Here is a 25642-nt window from a genome sequence, read left to right on the forward strand (position 1 = left end):
TTCACCTGAGTTTACACAACCACACCTGTGTGAAGTTTTTAAGCTAGAACTGAAAACAGTTTGTAGGTCTGGGAAACAGAAGAGAGACATGGCCAAGACTGGGTAACAGACAGCAGCTTTGCAGAAGAAAGGGTTACTCCATTAATGTCAAGACCATTAAAAAGGAGAGAGGGTCAGGGAGATGATAAAGAGCTGTGAAGTCAATGGACTCAGGCAACACTGATTAGAAATGCTGCTGTCAGTCCTGGGCAATAGGTTTTAAAGTCTGGGTGGAGCAGAAAGCAAAGTGGGATGTGACTACTTCAGTGCTCCCCTGAGATCACCCCTGGTGCCAGACAATAACAATCCTGGCCCTGCTGCCTTCCCTGGTCCATGTCCTGCCCAGATGTCTCCAATCCCCTCCAAGGGCAGGTGCAGTGGAAAACAGCTGCTGGAACCAGCCGTCAAGCCCAGGCCTTGCTCCTCTACAGTGAAGAGGCAGCCAAAAGAACCCAGGCATCCAGGGGCTGCAGATCTCATTGTTACCCCTCCTCGGGAGTCCGGGAGTGTCCTTCTCTGGCCACTAGATATCGCTCTCCCCACCCCCCTGAAGCTGGGAACCCAGGTGTCCTGAGCCTTCCAGCCCCCAGATGGTCTTGCAAGGAGACTTGTGACCTGAGAGCTCCTAAACTCCAGCTGAAGAAGAGCAGCGGATTTGTTTCCCACAGGCATCAATCCAGGTCTTCTCAAGGGGCAGTGTGGAGCTGAGTGCAACTCAGATCCACCTTCAGGCTGCTGTACATGGTGCTCCCATCCAGCTGGGGCCTGGCCCCATCATTAGCCCTGCCTTTGGGCTGCATTGGCACCAGGCTGAGGACAGAGCCCCAGGCTGGTCCCAGCTAGGCCAACGGGATGTGACACTTAAAGAGGGGCTTGATGGGCTGAAGAGGCATTTTTAGCTCAGAATGCGCCAGTCTTTTCCCCCCCAGGGGCAGGTTCCCCTGTGACCTGCTGCAGAAAACTCTTATGGGCTGGGGCAGGTGAAGAGATCTCTCATTTGAATAAATCTGCTCAAATATATTATGCAAATAGATGAAGACTTCAATTCATTATGCACATATATACAAAGGGAAGAGGGAATGGAAGCAGGGGCAAACCCAGTGGCAACACCCCTGTGGCCTAATGAGCTGGGGTGGGTGGAAAGATGAGCTCATTTCCATAGATCTACTCCACTGTATTATGCAAATACATGGGCATAGTTGAATATTTTATGTAAAATAGGCAGAGAGGGAATAGAAGAAGGAGCAAAGCCAGTAGCAACATCCCTATGGCTTGCTAGAGGCAGCTCCAGCGAGCTGGGGAGGGATGAGCTCATTTGAATAGATCTACTTGAATATACTATGCAAACACCCAGGTATCGGACTATATTATGCAAAAATTATGCGACTATATCTGACTATATTATGCACGGTATGCTAATAAAGAGACCAGAATCCGGGGCAGGAGCAAACCCAGCAGCAAATCGCGGCTCGGCCACCCTACAACAGCCCCAAGCTCCTCCCCGGGGCGGCTCCAGCCCGGAGGAGGCGGTGGTGCGGGGACTACGAGCCCCGGCCTGCCCCGGGCTGGCGGGCGGAGCCGGCGCTGCAAAGCGGGGCCGGGCCGGGCCGGGCTCCGTCTGTCCCTCCCTCCATCCATCCATCCATCCGGCAGGTAGGGCTGGGCAGGGCAGGGCAGGGCAGGGCGCACACCCGGGCCGCGAGCCCGGCGCGGGGTGCGGTGGGGCTCGGCCATCAGCCTCCCCCTTGGCTGCTGGGGGGGCGAGACAGGACCTGGGGGTCCTGGGAGCAAGCCCGGGGATGATGCGTCCGGGGGGGGGGGGGGGGGTAGAACCATCTCATCCCACCTCAGCTGGTTCCCAGCCTTCCCCCCACACCCCCATTTCCCCCTCCATGGACCCCATCACCCCTTCAGGTAGGGTTGCCAATCCTCCAGGATTGCCCGGGAGTCTCCAGGGGTTAGAGATCAATCCCCAGGAAATGCTGAGAGCCACCCAGAGAAAAATGATAGGGCATCCATTAAAATAAATATGAAATGTTGAATCTGATTTATACAGTTGTCAGGTTTTTACAGGGTTGTTAAATTGTAGTAGTAATGTGTGTTTGCCTTCCTGATGTAAGGTCATTAATGTCATTACATCATGTGATAAAACCTCCCAGAATAGATTCAAACAGAGTTGGCAACCCTACCTTCACAGACAAAGCGTCCCCTCTGGCCTCCAGATCCAACTGGATCCCTCTTTCCTCCTCCTGTGTCTCTCCCATTGCCTGTTGCTTCCTTGCTTCCCTGCTTTCTAGTCCCCTGCGTCTACTGTGGGAATGTCCCAGGCTTCTGGGTTTTGCTGCTTAGGGGGGTGTTAAGCCTCCCTCATTGGCATGGGGTGTGGGCTGTCTGCAACCCAGGGTGGAGATGGTGACTGGATTGTGTCAGTGCTGGGACTCAACCTGGGAGGGTCCTGGCTAGAGGGTTCCGCCTCTCTGCTCATGCTCAGATGGATGCCAGATTTGGGGTCACAAAGGAATTTCCCCCCCTGGTCAGATTGGCATGGATGTGGGGGGGAGGGGGCCTGCCTTCCTTCCCCCTTCCTCTTCCTTCTGTTTTGCAGAAGCAGGGCATTAGCTGCTGAGGTCCCCCTGCTTTATCTGTGGCAGGTTCAAGTGTGCGTCTGATGCTATGTGAGGGCTGAGGGTAGTTTAGCTGAGAGGGTGGACAATGGATTTGTCTGAGATGCTTTGGACAAGGCTGATCCTGTCTCAGGCAGGCGGTTGGACTAGATGTGACCTCTGGCGGTCCCTGCCAGCCCTGCTTCTCTGCGAGTGTGCATGCAGGACCTTGGACCCTTTCCCAATGATATTATACTGAGATCTTCTACTACAATGTGTTAGGGGTTTTTAAGCCTCATTCAGAGGCTTTGGGTGGTGGCTGCAGCTGAGGCTGGGGATGGTGACTGGGTCACACCAGTGCTCCTGCTGGGACTCAACCGGGGGGGGGGTCCTGGCTGGAGGGTCTTGCCCCTCTGCTCAGACTCAGACAGAAGCCACACTGTGTGTCAGGAAGGAGTGTTCTCCCCTGGTCAGATCATTATGGACCGTGGGGGGTTGCCTTCCTCTCTAGAGAGGGCACGGCCTCTGCCTGGGATCTCTTGAGCATATATTAACGCCCTTTTACAGCACCAGGATGTTGGCTGCCATGGCTCCCCTGCTTTCTGTGTGGCAGGTTCCAGCGTGATGCTTGGTGTCATGCCGGGGCTGATGGTCCTTTTATGTAAAGTTTAGATGCCAGCTTTTTTTTTCCAAGGCAAGTGATTCTTCCCCCCTATTCAGCACTGGTGAGGCCACATTTGGAGTACTGTGTCCAGTGCTGGGTCCCTCTCTCCAGAAAGGATGTGGCCAAATTGAAGTGAGCCCAGGGGAGGGCAACAAGACTGGTTTGAAAGGAGCAGGACTGATGAGGAGAGGCTGAGGAAACTGGGTTTGTTTTTTCTGGAGAAGAGTAGACTGAGAGCGGGTTTTAATAGCAGCTTTCAACTCCCTGAAGGGTGGGCACCAAGAGAATGGAGAGAGACTGTTCTCTGTGGTGGTAGATAAGAGGATGAGGAGCAATGGGCTCCAGTTGCAGCCAGGGAAGTTTAGGTGAAATACCAGAAAAAACTCTCTCCCTAGGAGGGTAGTGAAGTACTGGAACAGGCTACCCGGAGAAGTGGTGAAATCTTTATCTTTGGAGATTTTGAAAACCCAGGTAGACCAAGCCTTGGCTGGGATGAGACAGCTGAGGATGGTCCTGCTTGGAACAGGGGTTTGTATTGGGTGATCTCCAGAGGTCCCTTCCAGCCCTAATTTCCATGATTTTGATTCATTTGGGATGGTTTGGATAGGGCTGATCCTGCCTCAGGCAGGGGGTAAGTCACTAGATGACCTCTGGACATCCCTTCTAGCTTGATTTCTCTAGGATTTTGTGACTCTCACCATTTCTTAGGCTCTGCCTCCTCCTGAATAATCCCAGTCCTTTGCTTTCACTCCTTCCTCCCAAATCCCAGATCAGATTCTCTGTGAAGCTCCCATGATGTTTGGTTAAACCCAGGAGGTGACTGTTTAAGAACCAGACAACCAGCTTCATCTAATGGTTCTGGGTTTTGATTTACAGGCTGGAGGGCCGCCTGAGTGGCAATTAATTGGAGAGGGATTGCATTTCTTAGGAGGTTCCCTTTGTTGGCAACAATCTGGTCACTGGGATAGAGGTAGACAAGCTTTCCAAGGCAAGGCATTGTTCATCAACTCTCACTTAAAATTCATTCAAACTCACCTTGGTTGTCTGTGGGGCAAAGTGTTAATTCAGAGTCTTCAGTGGGACAGTGAGTTTGTAGGATCCCAGGCTAAAAGGATCCCAAAAGGGATCAAAGGATTCTAAAAAGATCTGTAGGACCCCAGGTTAAAAATGATTCCAGAAGGGATACAAGGATCTTAAAGGGGTCTGTAGGATAAAAGAATCCCAGAAGGGAGCAAATGATTCTGAAGGGGTGTGTAAGGTCCCAGGATAAAATGATCCCAGAAGGATACAAGGGTCCCATATGGGTCTATAGGATCCCAGGCTAAAAGGACCTCAGAAGGAATACAGGGATCCTGAAGAGGCCTGTAAGACCTTCAGATAAAAAGATCCCTAAAGGAATCAAAGGATTCTAAAGGGATACGTAGGATTCTATGCTAAAAGGACCCCAAAGGGATAAAAAGATCATAGAGTCATAGAGACAGGCTGGATACGACCTTGAGAGGTCACATTGAGCCCAACCCCCTGCCTGAGGCAGGATCAGCTCTATCTAAACCATCTCAAACTAATCCATTGTCTAACCTCCTCATAAAACTACCCTCAGCTCTGACACAGGGCCAGACATCACACCCAAACCTGCCACGGAAGGCAGGGGGACCACAGTGGCCAACATCCTGCTTCTGTAAAGGGTGTTAAGACATGTTTGAGAGGTCCCAGGCAGAGGCCATGCCCCTGCTACAGAGGAAGGAACCCCCCCACTCCCCCCCAACCAGTCTGGACTAGTCTGACCAGGGCAGAGATTCCTTTCTGACCCCAATATGGCATTGGTCTCAGCCAGAGCGAGGGGCAAGACCTTCTAGCCAGGACCCTCCGGGGTTGAGTCCCAGTAGGAACATTGGCACAGCCCTGTCACCATCCCCAGCCCGGGCTGCCACTAACACCCCATGCCCCCCCAAAGCAGAAAGTGAGGGAAGGGGGCAACCAGCAAAGCCCAGAAGCCTGGGAAATCCCTATAGTAGAACACAGGCACAGCTACACCTAAATCATCCCTGACCAGTGTCTGTCCAACCTCTCCTTGAATCCCTCCGGTGATGGAGAGTCCACACTACCCTGGGTGTTGATTCCCCTGCCTCCCTGCTCTAACAGGAAAGAAGTGTTTCCTGAGTATGCAGGAGGCAGCAGGGAATAAACTGCCCTGTAGAAGGGACTGAGAGGGGTATTCTGGTGGAAAGGGGCTGCACAGAGACCTGACAAAGACTGGGGGCAGATTGGGACTCTACCTGGGATCCAAACTCTCCCTCGTACCCAACTCCTGTCAGCAAGAGATACTCCTTCCAAGTGATAAGGCTCAATAAAGAACCCAGGAGTCATAGTTTCTTTCCATCCTCACCCATAGATCAGAATTAGAACCCAGGAGTCCTGCAATTGGGGTGCTGCTTTGCTCTGGGCCTCAGTTTGTCTATCCATAAAATGGGTGCAGTTAAAATTCTCTGCCCTCTGCTTTGGCCTGAGGAAAACCTTCAGGGTCAAGGGCACTAGGGGGCATTTACTGGGAGTCTGTGCATGAGGTTTAGATTCAGCAGCAGGGAGGGGAAGGATTTGTTAATGAAGAGGAGCTGGGAGGTCATTAATTACCATGTAACCCAAACCGCCCCCTTCCCCCACTCCAGTTCCTGCTGGTGGCTTGTCAAACAGATCAGCTGATGGGATCTGACAAGGAGCAGCTGGGGGAGGGATTAGATGGGTCAGAGCCCATATGGTCTCTGTCTCCTGCCCCCCCCCCCCCCCAACAACTGGATGGTGGGGGCAGTGATTCCTTTTTCTTGTCCCTCACCTTGCTTTGGGGGGGGTCACCCCCGATTGGCCCTTTTAGGTCCTGGGACACAGCTGCTGCATCTCAGCCCAGCTGGGTTGAACCCCAACTGCACATCCCTTCCAGACGCTGCAGTCAGTGGTGAGTAGAGAGGGGGTGGCTGCACCAAGGCATAAGGGGAGGGGGCAGAAAGCAGAGCAGCAGTTGGGGCTTGGGTCTCAGGGCTGAGGGCAGAAAGCAGAGCAGCTGATGGGGCAGGGAGCACAGGGAAGGGAGTAGAAAGAGCATGGATAGGAGAGGGAGTAGAAAACAGAGCAGCAGACCCAGAGCCTGTATTGGGCCCCATCTATGTGCAACCCTTGGCACACCTGGCTCCCAGTCTGTGACTGGGGGACCTGATACTATCCCCATCCTCTCTATAACCCTCTTCTCTCCAACCCCTCAGGAAAAATGAGGACTTTTCTTCCTGACCCCTCCCAGCCAGTGCCCTGAAGCCTGTGGGTTGATCAGCCTGGTCAGTTCCTCCCCCTCGGTTTCACTGCCTGACCTCTGAACTCTGACCTCTGCTCTTGCTCACTCAGACAGGGAAGGAAGGATGTCCTGCAGGAACGTGCTGATCACCGGCTGCTCCTCAGGGATTGGGTTGGCCCTGGCCGTCCACCTGGCCAGAGATGAGCTGAGGAGATTCCGAGGTGAGAGGGTGGGAGTGCTTCTCCCAGCACTGAGATGTGTGACCACTTCTGGTGTGCAAGCCAGCTGCTGTTAACCCAGAGATCCCTCATCCAGCCCTGAGATGCAACCACCTCTGGGGCGGAACCCAGTGTAACAGGGTGCTACCAGGGTACCCACAACAAAAATTCTATGCCACCCAGTTCTAGGGGACAGTCCGTCCCACACTCTCCCACCATGCCTTGATGTTAACTGACATATAGGTTGTGGGAGGCTGCCCTGATTTTACTGGGATGACCCTTGACTTGTGGCCCTGGCCTTTGGGGCCAATCACATGGCTCCATGCCTACCCTACACCGTCCCATACCTCATAGATGGCATCCTACTCGTGTCTGGTTACACTCTATCTACTCAACCTCTCAACCCCTCAGATGGCTAATCAGTCATCATCAGCTGAGCTGTACTCACCCTGATCCCTAACTCTCAGCTGTGGTTTCTCTCTGCAGAGACCTTTGGCCTACCTGATCTCCCCATCTTCTTCCCTGGGCCCCCCTTAGAGGTTCTGCACCTCCCCTGGGTTGGTGGCTGTTAGGCCCTCTGGCCCCATCTTGCATCTCTACCTCTGGCCCTACTCACATGTGGACCCCTCATCCTCGAGCCCTCCTCCTCAGGTGGTACCGTCATCCACTATCATCTGAGCTGTGCTCACCCTGACCCCTACTTCTCAGCTGCGGTCTCCACCCGCAGACACTTTTGGCCTCTCCAAGGCCCTGGCCCCGCTATCAGGCCAGTTGAGGTGCCAGGCTCTCTGCAGCTCTGGCCACCTCTTGAGGTTCACCTTTCGGCCCCTCCTGGGCCCTGGCCCCAGCATGGGCCAGTCAAGGTCCCTGGAGTCAGTGTGCTGGCGGTTAGGCCCTTCCATGGGCCCACCCTCATGCATCTTGCCTTCTCACTACAGAGTTCAAACCCTTCCCAAGATCATGCCAGCCCCTCTCTCGGTCTTCCCCCTGGTCTGGAGCTTGATCTCAGCTGCTCAGGCTGTCTCTCCAGGCCCACCTGGTCACTCTGGTTTGATGAGCCTCAGTGCTTCTCCCCACGACTGGTCTGGCCTCTCACTACACCTCTGGTGCACGCTGCCCCTCGCTCTGGATTGCTTGGTGCTCTTCCTAGGTCTCTTGCGTGTCCCACTCCTTCCTCTGGGCAGATCTGGCCTCTGCGACTCAGTCATTCAGTCCTCTTCCCATCTTGGCCCTTACTCTCCCAGATCTGGCCTGGCCTCCTCCTAGGCCTCTGGGCACTCGGCCTCTTTCTCCCAGGTCTGGCCTGGCTTCCCTCTCAGCCCTCTTTATACTCAGCCCTCTTACCCCTAGGTGGTCTGGCTTCTCCAGGCCTCGACATAGTCAGCCCTCTTTCTCTGGGGTCTACGCTGGTCTCTCACCAGACGCTCCTTCAGCCCCTTTCAGGGTGGTGGACCCCCACACTGGGTCCCTAGGACCCTTCTCCATCCCCATAGTTCCTCCAGTTTTTTCGGATGGTCTCCAGGAGCTGCAGTCTTCAGGCTGGGCGATGCTGTTCCTTCCACTCCCCAAGTGTTACTGCTATCTTGCTCTCACGGGCCGCTTGTACACGTGACGGGGGTTTACTGCCCCTAAATTGAAACAGTGGGTTTTTAATTGTGACAATTAAAAACTCAGCGTTTCTGTTTAAGGACTTCCGTCACTGTTACGGTGAGGGGACCAATCCTTTTTTTCCTTGGCAGAGCCTGCCTGCAGCTGGGGGGCGACCTGCCAGTGGGCTGTGGGGGGGCCCTGGTCTTTGTTACAAAGTCATCTCCATCGCAGCGTGTTGCCACACATGTAACATGTGACGCAATTAAACTGCTATAAAAGGGTAATTAAACCACTAAAAAGGGCAGTTTTGTCACATGTACAAGAGCACACGGTCTGTTTATGCCGTCTCAGCCCAGCCCTTGTCCAGGCAGGCGGTCTCCCTGCAGTCACGTGGTCCTGATCAGCCTGACCCCACCTGCCGGCGGCTCTGCAGTTTGCCTGACTCCTTATAGTGGCAGACACCTGAAGTGCGCTGCCACACGCAGCCCCCACTAACCCAGAGATCCCCACCTGTCTCTCCCCCAGTCGTCGCCACTATGCGGGACCTGGGCCGGCGTGGGGAGCTGGAGACACGGGCAGGGACGGCGCTGGGCCACACGTTGGAGATCCGGCAGCTGGATGTGGACTGTGAGGAGTCGGTGCGGCGCTGTGTGGAGGCCATCCCCCAGCGGCGCGTGGATGTGCTGGGTGAGGGGTGAGGGGCTGTCCTTCCCAGTGGGCAGGGGCCAGGGATCTGCCAAAAGGGACAGGCATGTCCCACTTTCCTAGACTCTGGCCACTTGGCCCTGCTTACCCAGACCCAGCCATTTAAGCTCCACCTACTTTGATCAAACCCACTATAGGCTCCACCCACCCAGACTAACTCACTTTGGGCTCCACCCCCTCAGTCCCTGCATTCCCTTATGTCCCACCCACTCAGACTCCACTCAGACCCACACGCTTAGGCTCCGCCCCCTGACCCTACTCACTTAGGCTCCATCCCATCTAGAGCCCACCACTCAGGCTCCACCCACCCAGAATCCCCACTTAGACTCCACCCTCCCAACCCACCCACTTAGACTCCGCCCATCTAGATCCCACTCAAATAGGGTCCACCCACCCACTTAGACCTGCCCCCCACACCAGCTGTTTAGACTCCACCCATCTGGATCCCACCCACTTAGGCTCTACCCGTACTCCCATTGGCTCCCCCCTGGACCCAGTGGTCAGGACATCCATGGTGGGAGAGGCTGGGAGATGCAGGAGCCCCAAGAGGTGTGGGGGGGTCTTTGCAGCTCACAGCCCCCCTCCCCCTGCAGTGAGCAATGCGGGGCGGGGGCTGGTGGGGCCGCTGGAGCTGCAGAGCGTGGAGGCTGCGAGGCGCCTGCTGGACACCAATGTGTTGGGGCTGCTACGACTCGTGCGCCAGGTGCTGCCCGACATGAAGCGCCGGCGTAGTGGCCACGTCGTCGTCATGAGCAGTGTCCTGGGCCTGCAAGGTGGGGGTGGCAGGGGCACTGGGGCCCATAGGGGGCACAGGATGGGGCGGGGAGCATGCAGTGGGTCATGGAGGGGCAGGGGGGGGCTATGGGACTAGAGAGGACCTGCAGACAGCCATTGGGGGGGCTGCAGGGTGGGTCACGAGGACACAATAGGCTGGGGGGGACAGGTGGGTTACGGAGGGTAGGGGCTTCATGGGGCAGGGCAAGGGAGAACCTATGGGGTGGGCCATGGGGGCAGCTGGAAGGGTCATGGGGGCTGAGAGGGGTCATAGGGCAGACTGGAGGGTCAAAAGGGCAGGGGGGTGCTGGGAGGGGTTGGGGGGACAGAATTCATCATGGAGGGGGCTAAAAGGGTGTATGGGGGATGCCACAGAGTGGGCCGTGGGGGTCCTGTGTAACGGCCCCAGGGTGAGGCTGGGAGCCACATAATAGGCCCTGGATGGGGGCTGGGTGGGATCATAATGAGTCACAGAGGGGAGTGCTGGGGCCCCGTGTCATGGGCCAGGGAGCACTGTGGGGCCAGGTATGTCCTATGGGGTGGGGGAGGCCGGAGTGGGGTTATGTAATCAGGTGATGTCCAGGTGGCGGGGGGTCCCCCTGGGAGGAGGTTGGAGCCATGGTGCCTGGGGGCCAGATGCCTGGGTTCTGGGGGCAATGGGGTTGGGGGGCATGTGGGCACTCCCCCTCCCCCCCCCCCCCCCCCCCAGTTGATTCCTCCCATCCTTCCTTCCCCCCAGGCCTCCTCTTCAATGACCTCTACTGTGCCTCCAAGTTTGCGGTCGAGGGCTTCTGTGAGAGCCTGGCCTTGCAAGCCCTGAAATTTGGGGTGCAGTGAGTAGCCGCAGGGAGTGGGGGGTTCCCCAACCTGGGCATGGTGGGAGTAGGAAGGGGGGCAGGTGGTCATTTTGGGTGTGGGATCCCCAGAGGTGGCTGCAACTGGGACCAGTAGTGGGGGTGGACTGAGGCGTCAGTATGGCCCTGTCTGTGTGGCACAAGGAAGTCTACTGCAGGGGGGGAGGCCACATGGGGTGTGCCTGGGGGGCCAGGGGGTAGGGGTCTGGGGCCCATACTGGGGGGTTTGGAAGGATCCTGCTTCAGTGGTGTTGGGGGCCACACCATGAGCTGGGGGGGTCTCATATAGCAGGCTACAAGGTGAAGGATCATGTTATTGACCACGTGAGGGGGGCTAGAGGGCCACACAATGACTCAGGGAGGTCAGGGGGTTCCCAGGTCATAGCCCACAGGGTGGAGGCTCTGGGGGAATTCCTGGCTGCCCTACATCTAACCCACATCTGCCCTCCTGCCCACCCCCCAGCATCAGCCTGATTGAGCCAGGGCCGGTGGCCACGGAGTTTGAGCGGAAGTTGTATGAGGAGGCGGCCACCCTGGATTTGTCCGGCCTGGACCCTGAGACGCGGGAGCTCTTCCAGGGCTTCTACTTGCCCTACTCTCGGGAGGTTTTTGCCGCCCTGGCCCAGTCGCCGGCAGAGGTGGCCGAGGTAGGAAATCCCCTTGCCCACAAATCCTCCATTTTCTGGGGTGCTGGCTGCCAACCCAGACTGGGCATGACTCAGCACCCTCCACCCTAAAAGATGGGGGGGGGGGGGTGGACGGGTATGTCTCTGCTGTGACCCCTCCAAGCCATGGGGGGAGAGGGCAGGACCATCACCCAGGTCTCCCCAAGCAGGATAGGCCCTAAATCTACACCTCAGGGTGCCCGGAGCTGGGGTTTCTTGCAGCAGCTTTCTGGAACATGTCCTGCTGTAAGATTTTTTTTTCTGGGGGGCATGTCCAGGGCCCTTGTTAGTATCACTTGGATGCTGCCCCCCTCCCCAGTGTTTTGGGGGTTCAAGGGCAGACTTGGGGGGGGGGGGGGGGTCCAGGGTCCTTGTTATGTTCAGACCTGCTGACCTGCTTCCCCTGATTTTGGGAGTTCAGGGGGTGGGTCCGGCTGTGGGTGCCTGGCTGTGGGGGGTGGAGAGAGTTTCACTGACTTCCCCCCCCTCCCCCAGCACTTTGGGGGTTCAGGGTCTGGCAGGAGGCGGGGTCTGGCCATTGGGGGTATCGGGGACTCTGGTCAATCTGAGATCCACTGACTTTGCTCCTCCCTCAGCACTTTGGGGGTTCAGGGTGGGGGGGCATGTCTGCAGCCCTAGTTGGTTTCAGACCCAGTCCCCCCCACCCCCCTAGCATGTTGAGGATTTAGGACCTGGCCAGGGGGGAGCTCTGTGTGTCCTCAGCCCTAGTCAGTCTGGGATCCTGCCCCAACACAATGCTTTGCGGGGGTCAAGGTTGGGGGTGGGGTGGGAACTGGATCCAGACTTGGGGGTATGTCTGCAGCTCTGGTCAGTTTCAGACCCACTGGATCCCCGCCCCCCGCCCACCCCCCAGGGTTCAGGGTCTGGCTGGAGCATAGGTCTGTCTCAGGCCTGGTCAGTCTCTACCCCTCTCCCTTGGCCTTTTGGGGGTTCAAGATCCAGCCATAGGCTTCAGATCCAGACCCCACCCCCACCATGGCACTTCAGGGGTTCAGGATCCAGCCGTGGAAGCGTCTATCCAGGGTCTTGCTCAGTCTCAGACCCACTGACTCCACTCCCCCCCCCCCCTGTACTTTGGAGGTTCAGGATCTGGCCTGGGGAGGGCGGGGCATGCTCAGGGTTAGAGCAGCCTCAGACCCACTGATCCCTTTCCCCAGCACTTGGGGAAGATCTGTGTTCCCGGAGCCCCAGTCGGTTTCAGGCCCTGGTCCCTCCTCCTTCCCCTCTCCAGCACACGGCTCGGGTGATCACGTCAGAGTCGCCGCCGTTCCGGTCCCAGACCAACAGCCTGTATGCACCGCTGGCCACACTGAAGCACGCAGACACTAGCGGGCACTTGCCCCTTGCTGCCTTCCAGCGCCTCATCTTCCAGCATGACCGGCTCTTCAAGGCCAGCCTCAGCCTGCTCAAGCTGCTGCAGTGGCGCAAGCGCCGGGACATGGACCACACCAAGACCCCTTGAGCCCCAGCCTTCCCCCCCCCCCCATACAGCCACCTCCCCTCTAGCATCCTCAGGAGGGCGTGAGGTGCCGGCTTTTTTGTGGGGCGGGAATGGGGCAAGGGTGGGGAGTAGGGATCTGGGTGGGGCTGTGAATTGCCCCTGGGGGCTGACCCCACTCAGGGGAGGTTCAATTTGTACTGTGGATTAAAGCAGCAGGGAGACCTGCATGGTGAAAGGCAGAGGAGAGGCGTCCTCTTGGGCTACAGATGGTGGAACTCGGGTGTCCGGGCTCCCAGCCCCCCCCATGACACCCCAGACCGCACTCCCAGAGTTGGGTGAGAACCTAGGCATCCAGGCCCCCAGCCCATCCCTGCTCTGACTCCCCAGACCTCACCCCCCTCCCAGGGCTGAGAGAGAACCCAGGTGTCTGGTTCCTAGGCCCCTGCTCTAACCACCCCCCGCCCCAACTCCCCGGAGCCAGGGGCAGAACCCAGGCATCTACCCCCACTCCTAGAGCTGGCGAGAGAATCCCAGCTGCCCCTCACAACTTGTTCCAACCCTGGTACAGAGCAGGACCTGCTAGAAGATGCTGGTAAGAGAGCCCAGCAACTACCATATTTCTTGGCATAGCAATGCCCAACCTGTGGCCCATATGGGGGGTACCTTAGGAACATTAAGGTTATCCAGGAAGCAGGTTTGAGGAGGCATTGCTGTCCCCAGGTTCACTCCCTCCTGCCCTGGGAGGGGAAACTGAGGCACACACAGAGTGGCAAAATGACCTGACTAGACCTATGCAACAATGAGACTTGCATCCCCAGCTGGCACCTGCAGCCCTATCTCATCCTCCCTCTATGCTCTGGGAGGGGCTGGAGCTGATCTGAGGTCAACTTGAGGGAGTACCCCAGCCTCTACAACCCCCCCCCCCCCCCCCCCCAACTGGGCTGTTTGAGTTTGCAAAGCTAAGCAGGGTCTGGTTGGGTTAGAGCAGGGATGGGAGACCCAACTGAGAGTTAAGTGGCCTTGGTTGAAGTTAGCTCTTGGGGAAGGTAACTTTTATGTTTCTATGAAGCATTTTGGGGCCAGAATGCACGTTTTGGGGGGGGTGGGGGCAGAGGTCAATCTTGGAATTGAAATGCGACTGCTTCTGGGGTGGAACCACAGGGACAGGAGGCTTGGGGTCCAGATGTCTGGGTTTTTCTGTTTATACATCTTTAGTTAGTCTATAAGGTGCATCTCTCACCTGCCTTTGACCTACACAGCCAAGTACCCGCAGCTCCACCAATCCCTGCACTCAGCCCTGCCCTTCCACCAATCAGTGTGGAGCCCTGTGTGTGAGCCTGCCCCTGAAAGGTAGCCAATAGGAGCACAGTAGGGCAGGTGTCAATGGGGGCTGTAGGGGTTCATGTCAGCATGGAAGGCTGAAGCTAGACATGATTTTTCCTGTGAAACTTTGGGGCAGGAACTACATTTCCCAGCATGCTGTGTGCCATGGGCTTAGGTGGGAACTACAGCTCCCAGCATGCTCTGGGGCCCTTGGGTGCAGCCACTTCTGGGGGGAGGGGCAAGGAGGCTGCGCAGCCATTGGTGGACACAGAATCCCTGACCTAGTTAAAGTGGGGCCTGGGGCCAGGACTTGGGGTTTCTGCTCTGGGAGGGGCAGGTCTGGGCTGGGAGTGCGGGTGCCTGGGGTCTCTCTGCTTGGGGCAGCGAGGGGCTGGAGCCTGGACTCCTGGTTTTTGCTCTGTTTGCGGGAGGGGCTGGGACCTCCGCTGCCTGGGTTGTCTTCTCTGCTGCTGGGGGGAAGGGTGCTCAGACACCATTTCCATTTGGGGCAGCGGGGCAAGAGGCTGCGAGCCTGGATGCCTGGGTTTTAGTTTCCGTTGGGGGAGGCTGGGAGTCCAGATGCCTGAGTTCTGCTCCTATCGGGCCTCTCTGGCGCCAGGCGCACAAACCTCTCAGGCACACAGACCTCAGCGAAGAACATGCTGCTCTTGGCAGGGGGGAGATCTCGGCTGCCAGAGGCCTCAGGAGACCTGGAGGTGAATAATTCACTACAGCAGCGTGCAAATAGGGAGCTCTGCTGACCGTCCAGACTTGGCGCTTCTCCCTTCCACCCCCTCCCTGGAGCTGCCTTGCCAGGGCCCCTTCAGCCTGAAGGTTGAGTCATCGGCAAGGACACATCACCCTCCATCCTACGCCAAAGTCTGTGGCCAAGTGCCTTTCCCTCAGTATCTCATTCCAGCTTATTCAGCCTGGCCTGAAAAAAAACAAAAAACCAGCTGCTGCAAATCAGAATGCTCATTATACATGAGAAATATGGGAAGAACAGTTTCAGCCCCTTGGTAATACTTTTGGTGTGAGATTTCCCCTGGGTGCCCAGCTGCTGGGTATCAGAGTGCTCATTTATATGCAAGAAATATGGTAAGAGCTGTTTCGGCCACTTACTGGGCACCCTGGAAAAACTATGGAGCAGATCCTCAAGGAATCCATTTCTAAGCACTTGGAGGAGATGAAGGTGATTAGGAACAGTCAGCAGGGATTCACCAACAGCAAGTCATGCCTGACCAAACTGATTGCCTTTTGTGATGAGGTGGATGCGGGGAGACCAGTGGATGTGGTATACTTTGACTTTAGCAAGGCTTTTGATACAGTCTCTCACAACGTTCTCGCAGGCAAGCTAAGGAAGTGCGGGCTGGATGAATGGACTGTAAGGTGGATAGAAAACTGGCTCAAACATTTGGCTCAGAGGGTAGTAATCAGTGGCTCGATTTGTAGTTGGCAGCTGTTATCAAGTGGCATGCCCCAGGGGTTGGTCCTGGGGCCAATTTTGTTCGGTGTCTTCATCAACGACTTGGAAGATGGTGTAGAGTGCACTCTCAGCAAGATGGCAGATGACACCAAGCTGGGGGGAGTTGTAGATATGCTGAAGGCTAGGGCTAGGATTCAGAGTGACCTAGACAAATTGGAGGATTGAGCCAAAAGAAATCTCATGTCAACAAGGACAAGTGCAAAATCCTGCCCTGGGATGGAACAATCCCATGCACCGGGACAGGCTGGGGGCTGACTGGCCTGGCAGCAGCTCTGCAGAAAAGGACCTGGAGGTTATAGTGGACAATAATTTGAATATGAACCAACAGTGTGTCCTAGTTGCCAAGAAGGCTAACAGCATCCTGGGCTGCACTAGTAGGTGTGTTTCCAGCTGATCAAAGGAAGTGATTATTCCCCTCAATTCAGCACTGGTGAGGCCACATCTGGAGTACTGTGTTCAGTTTTGGGCCCCCAGCTACAGAAAGGATGTGGGGAAATTGGAGAGAGTCCAGTGGAGAGAAAAGAAAATGGTGAGGGGGCTGGGGGACTTATGAGGAAAGACTGAGGGAACTGGGTTTATTTAGTCTTCAGAAGAGAAGACTGAAAGGGGATTTGATAGAAGCCTTCAGCTACCTGAAGGGTGGCTCCAAAGAGGATGGAGCTGGACTCTTAGTGGTAGTGGATGACAGAACAGGGAGCAATAGTTCAAAGTTGCAGCAAGGGAAGTTTAGGTTAGATATTAATAAAAATTTTATCACTAGGGGAGGTAGTAAACCACTGGAACAGGTTACCCGGAGAGGTGGTGGAATCTTCATCCTTGGAGGTTTTCAAGACCCGGCTAGATAAAGCCCTGGCTGGGATGATCTAGTTGAGGATGTTCCTGGTCTGAGCAGGGGTTTGGACAAGGTGATCTCCTGAGGTCCCTTCCAACTCTAATTTTCTATGATCTCAGAGCCAATTTCCGTAGTGATCCCTTTGGTATGAGATTTATTGGGCAGTCTTCATTCTTCAGATCAGCCCAGAGATCAACAGGTAAATCCTGAGATCATCAGGAAAGCAGGGCTGGAAGGGGCCCCACAAGGTCTCATTTAGCTCAACCCCCTGCTCCAGGCAGGATCTCCCTTAGCTAAACTAGCCCAGACGTCAGGGTAGACATGCACCTTCTAGACTTATGAAATCAGCTTGCTTCACCAGATGCATCCTAAATCATCCAACCTGCATCCCAGTGTCCATCCAACCTGCTCTTGGACACAGCCAGGGATGGAGACTCCACCACATGTCTGGGCAGCCTGCTCCAATGCCAGACCACCATGAGTGCCTGATGCCTCTTGAGTCAGGGGGGAACATGCCCCCCTCCTCTGACACCAGTCAGTGACAGGGGTAGGAGGTGGGGGAGGGGTCCATCTCTTAGTTATGAGATTAAAACCACTCCACCCTGTTCTAGGTTTGATGAAGCCTTTGCTATAGAAGAATTTCTCTGGGATTTTTCTATAGTCAGGAAAGGATTGGAAACAAAGAGTTGGTATCTTCTGAGGTAGTCTGGGATCTAACATAGTGGTGGATAGGTTAGGGTGCAGAAAGCAGATCAGTCAATGGTAGAGGGAGCACAGGTCAGATAGCAGAAAGCAGAGCAGCCAATGGAGCAGGGAGTATAGGGAGGGAACAGAAAGCAGAGTAGCTGATGGAACAGGAAGTTCTGGGCAGGGAGCAGAAAGGAGAGCAACAGGTGGGGCAGGGAGCAGAAAGTAGAGCAACTGATGGGGCCAGGAGCCCAGGGTAGGGAGCAGAAAGGAAATTAGCCAATGGGGTAGGGAACAGGAAACAGGGCTGCTGGTTGGGCATGGGAAGGGATCAGAGTAGTGCTCAGGGAAGGGCCTGGCATTACTCTGTGGCTCCCTGCCAAAGAGGTCACCCCCCCACCAAGTTAGTCTATACAGTGCCATCCCTACCCCTGCCTGTTGCCTGACCCCAGGCTATGATACATGTTGCAGTGTCACGATTCTCCTCCAAGGGGCACTGGACCAGCACAGAAGAGCCTCTCCCAGTCAATGCAACCAGGTCATTCCTAACTGTATCCCATGCTTGGGGCAGAGGTGGGGATTAGCACCCCAAACTCTCTCTCCTTTTTGGGCTGCTGGAGCAATGGTGGGGAAGAAGTGAAGATGCCTGGCAGTGAGACAGAGGAGCTATAAATACTTGAGCAGGAAGGCGAGGACTTTGAGCTGAAGGACAAGGGGTGGCGGGAGCCAAGAATAGATTTAGGCCTGGAAATGAGGAAGGTGTTGAATCAGGGGTGGCAAACAATCTCCTTGGAAAAACAGAAGGGCAAAGAAAAAATACCCTTCTTTTAAATAGTTTATAAGCTGGAGCTGGCTCTGACCGGGATTAGCCAGCAGCCAGGACCCCAGAGCTCCCTGTTCCCAGTACGTTAAAACGAAAGCCTTTTTAAAAAGCATGAGACTGGTGTTAAGGTATCACAAGGTCTGGCCAGTGAATGCAGCTTTTGAATCTGCTGGGGGTGGGGAGGGGGTTGGATGTACCTCAGCTCATTGAGCTGGGAACTCAGTTTCTATATTTACTAGCCTACAATGTACCCAGGAATCATCTCCCATCCCCCATCAGGGTACATGTCTGAAGTGGAGAAGCTGGTATTTCTACCCTGCATAGGGCCCCCAACTGCCCCCCCGCTTTGATTCCTGCTCCATCCAGCAGCCAAGGAAGTTCGTTGACTTCACAGCTCATTCTTCTTCACTCCACAAGGGTTAACAGCCATAGCTTTATAGATTCATTAGATTGCGAGGCTGTAAGGGACCTCAGAAGATCACTGGGTCTTCCTGCACCAGGCAGGAAAGGCAATTGGGGTCAGGTGACCCTAGCAAGGTGACTGTCCAGTCTTCTCTTGAAGATTTCCAGGGTAGGCAATTGTACCACCTCTGGAGGGAGCTTATTTCACAGTCTGGTCACCCACCTCTGCTTTGTAATGGTCTTGATGTTCTACTAATTAAGCTAACTTTTTAAGGGCAATATTGCTGTCTGCTTGCTGCTCCTGCTCTCTCTTTTCCTATTTCCCAGCTCTAGAGACACTTTTTAGCTCTTTTCAAAATCCTACATCCTTCCATAGAGACCAGGCTGCAGCAGCAGCTAAGGATTCAGCTTTAGCTAAGCAGGAAAGGGAGTGAGTTGAAGATGAGGCCGCATCCCTGCTGTGTGCAGCTGTAACTCTAGAAAAATTCCCATTTTTTCCTTCTCTTCAGTCTGCCTTTATAAAAAGGCATGGGTTTTATGTGGGGGGGGGTGAGGTATGTGACAAAATACAATATTAGGAATTACCAGCTTCCCATATACTATGATGAAATCATGAGGTCAGGGGTCATGGAAGATCCTTATTTAAGGGGTTGGAAAGAATGGATACAATGGATCTCATCCAGATTCATGCAGTTGTAACTCTGGCAAGAATCTTTGATTTTTCTTCATCCTACCTCTCAAAAAGCAAGGCACCGTTTTTATTTGGTGGCACATTTTGGGACCCAAAATGTGGTACATTGATGATGTTGTCTCCTCCTCTATAGTCCCGTGAGCTAGGAACTCAATTATATTGATATATTTTTTAACGGCAAGCAGGGACTCTCCTGACTCTGGGAGCTGGAGAAGTAAAGATTATGAAAGTGGAGGAGCGTTTTGTGGAGCTAAATCAACTCAACTCTTCCAGGGTTCTGCTCTTCTGTTCATTATAGTGTCATGCTTTTGCCACTAGGGGGCACTAGACCAGTGCATTAAGCGTGACTGTGCAATGACAGCAGGGCTCTAGGCCCCTATTTGTGAAAGTCAAGAGGAATTAGGATCCCAAGTGCCCTGGGAGTTGTTGGAATCAGCCCTCATGTTATTTGGGGGGCTGAAGTGAGGGCTGGGGACTCAGGAGAACTGGACAGAGATTGTCAGGTGTGACATGTGTTGGGGGGGGTGAGGAGGGGGCAGACAGGAGGAGATGAAGCTTCATTTGGGGGTGGACAGCATGTGGCATGTGTGTCACAAGTGGCACAGGCAATTTCCATGTGGGGCATGTAGCAGATGGGGTAGCAGGGAGGGAGCAGAGAAGTGGATGGGGCAGGGACCAGAAAGCAGAGCAGTGGATGGGGCAGGGAGCACAGTATAGAGCAGGGAGCAGAAAGCAGACTAGTGGACAGTGGGGTACAGGGCAGGGAGCAAAAAATAGTGACCAACAGGACAGGGGGCTGAAAGCAGAGCAACTGATAGGGCAGGGAGCACAGGGCAGGAAGCAAAAAGCAGAGTAGTGGATGGGGCAGAGAACACAGGGCAGGGAGCAGAAAGCAGAGCAGTAGATGGGGCAGAAGCAGGAGATCGGAGGGGAACTGGGGGAGGGGGCAGGGCTTAACTTGTGGCCTGCCTGCCAAAAAACGTCTGTCCCATCCCCCTGCAACTGTGGTAGCCTTTGTGGGTCAATCAGGATGGAGAGGCCAACTCCTCCCCTTCTGACATGAGTGGGCCATAAGGGTGCATGGCCGCCCTGCCCCACAGGCCACACCCACCCTACTTGGTGGTTCTTTTGAGGCCTTCCCCCTTCACCTCTCCTTTCCCCCCTGGTTTCCCGGGGTCGCCTGGGTCCTGGATCCCAGTCTCACCCTGGATGGAGGGGATGTGTCTGAGGTGCGTGTTATATGCAGGTCAATATGGTACCACGGAGGGCTCCGTCCTTCTTGGGACCCAGTGGCAAACAAATGCCATCCCTGAGGATCAGAGACTGCAGCCTTCCTTGAAATGTCTCCAGGGCAGCCAGGAAGCGGGACATTATTGATTCGTTAACAGGAGCTGCTGGAGGGAAATGTGGTCATCCCACCGGCAGTGGTGGCGGGAAGCAGGAGGGGAAAATGAGGCACAGAAGCAGAGAGGCGGGGCCAAGGTCACTCCGGACAGCGGTGGCAGGGCTGGGAGGAGAACCCAGGTGTCCTGGGAGCCGGCCAGGCCCTTGTCCCTCTCTATAGGGCCCCTAGGGGGGTTCTGGTAGCATGCTGTAGAGCTGTGTAGGGTGGCCTTCCCTCCATAAGGCCCATGGGTCTCTCCGTAAGACCCCTGTTTCTCCCTACGGGGTGCTCTTCTATAGGGACATGTAGGGTCCCCACATACCCTATAGGGTGCACAGCGGAGTCCATGTGCTTGTATAGGGGTGCTGGGTGGGCTGGCTGTGTCTTGCTCTATAGGGGGACAATGGGGGGGGTGCCAGCCTCACCCTCTATAGGGCTCCTGCTCCTCCCTATAGGGGCCCATGTCTCTCCTGACAGGGCCCGTATCTCCCTCTATAGGGACAGTGTGTAGGCAGCAGTGTCCCTTTCTATAGGAACAATGTCTTCATGTCTATAGGGGCAATGGGGAGGGGCATTTGTCTCCCTAAAGGGCCTATAGGGGGCTTGGGGGCGAGGATGTCGCTCCCTATAGGGCCCATAGGGAAGCAGCCGTGTCCCTCCCAGGGGCAGCGGAGAGGGGGTGTCACAGGGGTGGGGGTCGCCCGTGCCCCTCCCAATAGGGCCCGCAGGGGGCGCCCGTGTAGGTCCCGCGCCTATAGGGCCCGCGCGGCGTCCATAGGGCTCGGCTGGCCCCGCCCCGGGCGCGGGGGGCGGTGGCGGCGGCGCAGGCGGGTCGGGCCGGGCCGGGCCGGGGCCGCAGCATGGACTGGGGCGCGGAGCTGTGGGTGAGCGGCCGGGATCGGGGCCCCGGGCATCCCCCCCAGCTGGGAATTGCCCCTTATTTCCAACACGCCCCCCTCCCCGTGCTGGGAATTGCCTCCTCCGGTTCTCAGCCTCCCCTGTTCTGCCCTTCTAAGCTAAGGACTGCCCCCCACATCTGGGAATTTGCCCCCTCTTCCACTTTTGCCCTCCACCTGGATTCACCCCCCTGCCCCCTTCTTTAATACCCCACCAGCCTTGCCCAGCCTCCACCCCCCACCCGGGCTTATTGCCCCCTCCCCACCTTCCCCCCCTAAGGCTGGCGGGGGGGCAGATCTCGGGGTGGGGGGACAAACAATTGTAGGGTGGGGTTCGGCTGATCGGGGAGCCGGGGGTGGCTGGGGGGGCAGAGCTTGGTGTAGGAGGGCATCAGTTTTTCCACCTCCCCCCACCCCGGCGCAGTTTTGAGGGAGGGAAGTTTCATGCAGGGAGGGGGGCATCTTGTGCCTCTTTGCTGGTGGGGGAGAAATAGAGTCCTTAAAGGTGCCTAAATCTGGCAAGTTTTGGTGCAAGTGCTTTAGGAGCCTGGTTGGGGGGGGCGGCAATTGCAGGGTGAGTACTGGGGATCCTAGGGGCTGTAGATCCTGGGATCTCTCGTGGGCAGGGTGAAGGGAGCAGCCAGTACTGAGAGGGGGGGGGTGTTACAGCTGGACGCCAGGTTGCCCCTAGCCAGGATGCCTGGGTTCTCCCCCAGCTCGGTGAGGTAGTGTGCTTGGCTGTTTGCGTGGAGGAGCAGGGGGTTACCCCTAGACAGGACGCCTGGGTTTTCTTCCCAGCCGTGGGATCAAGCATGTCCAGTGATTAGCACCAGGAGGGAGGTGGGGGGCGTTTCCCCCTAGCCAAGATGCCTGGGTTCTCCCCCCAGCTCAGCTTCTGGAGGCAGCGCCCTTGCGCAGTTATGCAGACAGCCCGGGCTCCTGGGTTCTCTGCCCCATAGATACACCCTGCGTCCCAGCTCTTGCAGCTGGGTGGGGATGAGATCAGTGCTTCAGCTGGGACACCCCCCCCCCCCCCAGCTTCAGGCTTGCAAGGCAAGAAGGGTCCATCTCTGGCAGTGGCTCTGTGCAGACAGGCAGTTTTGGGGCAAGAGTATCCTGATCATGGGGGCACCCCTGCCCTGCTTCTGCCTGAGAAAGCAGCTACGCTTGCTAGTAATCACAGTCTTATCGGCCAAGCTCGGACTTATCTCCTGAGGGCTATCTGGGAGGCTAGAGAAGGCCCTGCTGTGAGTCACTCTGCCTTGGATCAGGGGTGGAGGGAGAAAGGACACGGGACTGAATCTGGGTGGGATCTGGGATCCTGGATGAATCTGGGTAGGATCATGAATGGATCTGGGACTGCAAGCAAATCCACAGTGGGATCTGGCATTGTGGACGAATCTGGGTGGGAGATGGATGAATCGGGGTGGGGTCTAAGACTGTGGATGAACCTGTGTGAGATCTGGAACCATGGATAAATTGGGGTGGGATTGTGGATGAATCTTGGAGGGGGATCTGATATTATGAATTAATCTGTGTGGGAGCATGAATGAATCCAGGTGGGATCTGGGGTTGGTAACAAATCTGGAGTGGGTCTGGGGTCATGGATGAATCTGAGTGGGATCTGGGATAATGAATGAATCTGGATGGGTTCATGAAGGAATTGGGATGGGATCTGGAATTGTGAGTGAAACTGGAATCTGGGATCATGGGTGAATCCAGGTGGGATCCAGTGTATCCACCATTTACAACCCCTTATATAAGGGTCTTTCATGTCCCTGACCTCATACTTTCATCATGCCCTAAGGGCCTAAGCAAAGCTGGTAATAAGGTACTTTCTCACCCTCCTCCAAAAAGCCCCCACGGCTCATTTTTTGGGGAAGGCAGAATGAACGGGGGGGGGAGATATTTCCAGAGTTATGACTATGTAGAGCAGAGATGGAGCCTTATCTTCAGCTCATTCTCCCTCCCTTCCGTTTTGAACTGAACCTGAAACCCTAGCTGCTGCTGCAGCCTCATCTCCTAGGGTGGATCTAGGATTTTGAAGAGCCAAAAAGTCTGCAGCGCTGGAGGAGGAGAGGGACTGGCTAGCCGACAGCTGCATAACCAAAGGAAAGGCTAGCTCAATTAGCAGTACCTCAAGATTCCTAAAAAGAGGGTGGATAACACCTCTGGAGTGATAAACCATGAGTCCTGAAGTCCACTCACTTCCTCAGGAGGCTGGGGTGTGGAGCTGACATCTGTGCTGTGTGGGTGGAAAATCAGTTTCCTGGCTTAAGGCACATGGCCTAATTTTGGAGGGACTGATTTTTGGGGGGTAAAGCTGTGAGTGGTAGCCAGGTAAGTACGATATTCCTGCTTTCCCCTGCTTTCTCTTTTGTAATGAGATCCCTGCTTGGGATCAGCAGGGCTGGATTAGAAAGGAATCCTAGTTTTCCTTCCCCTGCAATAACACAGCCAGCTTCAAGGATCCTCAGGTGACTGAAACCAGGTGGCAAATACCACTCTGCTGGGGCTGGGAGCTCTGGAACCAGACTGCTGGTGATGGTGGGGGTGGAGGGGGATGGCTGCATGTATGGGTCCTGGGTGTGGGTCTGTGTTTGTCCCTAGGTTACAGAGCTGAGCAGAGGATGGAGTCTGATCCAGGCGTCTGGTTGCCACATGGAGCTGGGAAGGAATTATCCCCCTCTTCCTGTTGCTGTGGTGTTGGGGGGGAGGGGAGGGGTATTCTGCCCCACCTCAATCTTCCCCAGCAGCGCTGGATATGCTGCCTGAGGCTTGGAGCCAGCCCTGTCGACAGCCTGATGCCAGGCCAGGATCAGGCCCCCCTGGATCAGATGAGTCCTGACTGTGGGTAGGACTTCTCCTGCCTTTAGGGGGTAGGGGTGGGATTTGAACTTGCATCTTCCTGGGCAGGGCCCCTGGAACAGATTGGGGGGCAGGGGGGGGGTGCTAGGCCTGGGAGTGTAGGTAGGAGGCATCTGTGTCCAGGATGGACTAGGCCTAGGCTGGATATGACCCCATCCGTAAGTGACTTTTTTTCAATCCCAAAAGCTTCTGTGGGACAATTTCCCCTTGGATGGTAGGAAACCTCCTAGAGAAGCAGGCTGTGGCATTGTCTCATTGCTGCCTGCTCCTTTCTTGTGGGGGGGGGGGAGGGGGATCTTTCCCTGGCTGCAGTGGGTTTCATATCCCTCTTGGGAAAGTCCAGAGGATCTGGGGTAGGGGAGAGGGGAAATCCTAGGTGCTGGATTTCCCCTCTCCATGGCCTGAAGCCAGCGGGGATCCTTGAGGCTGCAGTGAGATGGCTGAGTTAGGAGCTTTGAGCTGGGGGGCTGTGGCAAATGTAGGGACTGTGGGAGGGGGCAATTCTTAGGGCAGTGGTTCTTAACCTTTTTTTGTACCAGGACTCATTAAACATCAATGGCCAGTTCTGACCCAGTGTGCCTCAGCCCTCCAGTGTGTGGGGCAGGGGGGCAAGCAGCCCCTTGCAGGCTGCAACTCTTCTAGCCTGCAAGGGAAAAGCCACAGTTTCCCACTTTTTTCTTCTTTAAAGGAGAATCCATTCTTAAAGTTTGTTGATCCTTTTTTAATTTTTAAAATTTTTTTGCAACCCTTTTGTATGTTCTTGCAACCCACTTTGGGGTTGCAACCCATGGGTTGAGAAACACTGTCTTAGGGGACCTACAGGTCTCTGATGGGGGGCAAATCCCTGGAGCGAAACTGAGAAGGCTTCAGAGTGAAACTTCCAGGAGTCCCAGTTTCCAGGTGCTGGGTGAGACTGGGAGTCTCCCAAGAAAGGGTCCAGGAGCTTGCCTCACTTTCCCCATTCAGCAGGGCAGAACTGGGAGATGCCAGGTCACCAGTGGGGAGGGGCTGCAGGTATGGGGGGGGGGGGGCAGAGGCCTCTGTGAAACCCCACTGCATTAAAAGTAGCAGATCCCAGGGGATGGAGTCCCTGTGCCCTGGCAGGAGGCTGGCTGTTCATCCTGCCTGGCCCTGCTGAGTGGGCTGCCAAGGGGCAGGGCTTCCAGTCCATCTGCCAAGGTGGCATACGTGCTTCCTGCCCCCGCTCCAACTCCCAGTCCCTACTCCCCTCCCAGAGCGGGGAGAAAACCCAGGTGTCCAGCCCTTGTACCCCCCAGGTACCATTCACTTTCCAGAGCTGAGAGGGAGCCCAGGTGTCCGAGTGCCCAGGCCCCACTGGAGAGAGAACCCAGGTATCCAGGCTCCCAGCCCCTTCCCCACTCCGGCCTCTGCCAGG

The 25642-nt window shown here is 55.8% G+C and overlaps 2 protein-coding genes across 8 annotated transcripts in view; both read left to right on the forward strand.

Annotated features, from left to right (window-relative positions):
• Positions 1 to 1491: 1491 nt before the first annotated feature.
• Positions 1492 to 13093, forward strand: LOC102562085 (retinol dehydrogenase 8). Of its 4 annotated transcripts, XM_019488497.2 has the most exons (9): positions 1525 to 1692; positions 6176 to 6256; positions 6561 to 6612; positions 6697 to 6807; positions 8920 to 9081; positions 9693 to 9872; positions 10613 to 10706; positions 11191 to 11374; positions 12645 to 13093. In XM_019488497.2, the coding sequence occupies exons 4-9, from the start codon at positions 6711 to 6713 to the stop codon at positions 12873 to 12875; spliced, it is 948 nt and encodes a 315-aa protein (XP_019344042.1). In that variant the 5' UTR covers positions 1525 to 1692; positions 6176 to 6256; positions 6561 to 6612; positions 6697 to 6710; the 3' UTR covers positions 12876 to 13093. The 4 variants fall into 4 exon arrangements, with proteins under 4 accessions (XP_059588351.1, XP_019344042.1, XP_019344043.1 ...); XM_006265602.4 differs by lacking the exon at positions 6561 to 6612 and having other exon boundaries at positions 1527 to 1692; XM_059732368.1 differs by lacking the exons at positions 6561 to 6612; positions 9693 to 9872 and having other exon boundaries at positions 1492 to 1692.
• Positions 13094 to 15303: 2210 nt separating this feature from the next.
• TRIP10 (thyroid hormone receptor interactor 10) overlaps positions 15304 to 25642 on the forward strand; it is a 39819-nt gene continuing 29480 nt past the window's right edge. For 2 of the 4 annotated variants that reach the window (XM_059732369.1, XM_059732370.1), the window contains exon 1: positions 15304 to 15369. In XM_059732369.1, the coding sequence (XP_059588352.1) occupies positions 15319 to 15369 (51 nt within the window). In that variant the 5' untranslated portion in view covers positions 15304 to 15318. Of the gene's footprint in view, positions 15370 to 21280; positions 21367 to 25642 lie in introns of those variants that run through there. The other 2 variants (XM_014610876.3, XM_014610877.3) reach the window with 2 other exon arrangements.

The sequence above is a fragment of the Alligator mississippiensis genome, chromosome 8 (genome assembly GCF_030867095.1).
Source record: "Alligator mississippiensis isolate rAllMis1 chromosome 8, rAllMis1, whole genome shotgun sequence".
Taxonomy (NCBI): domain Eukaryota; kingdom Metazoa; phylum Chordata; order Crocodylia; family Alligatoridae; genus Alligator; species Alligator mississippiensis.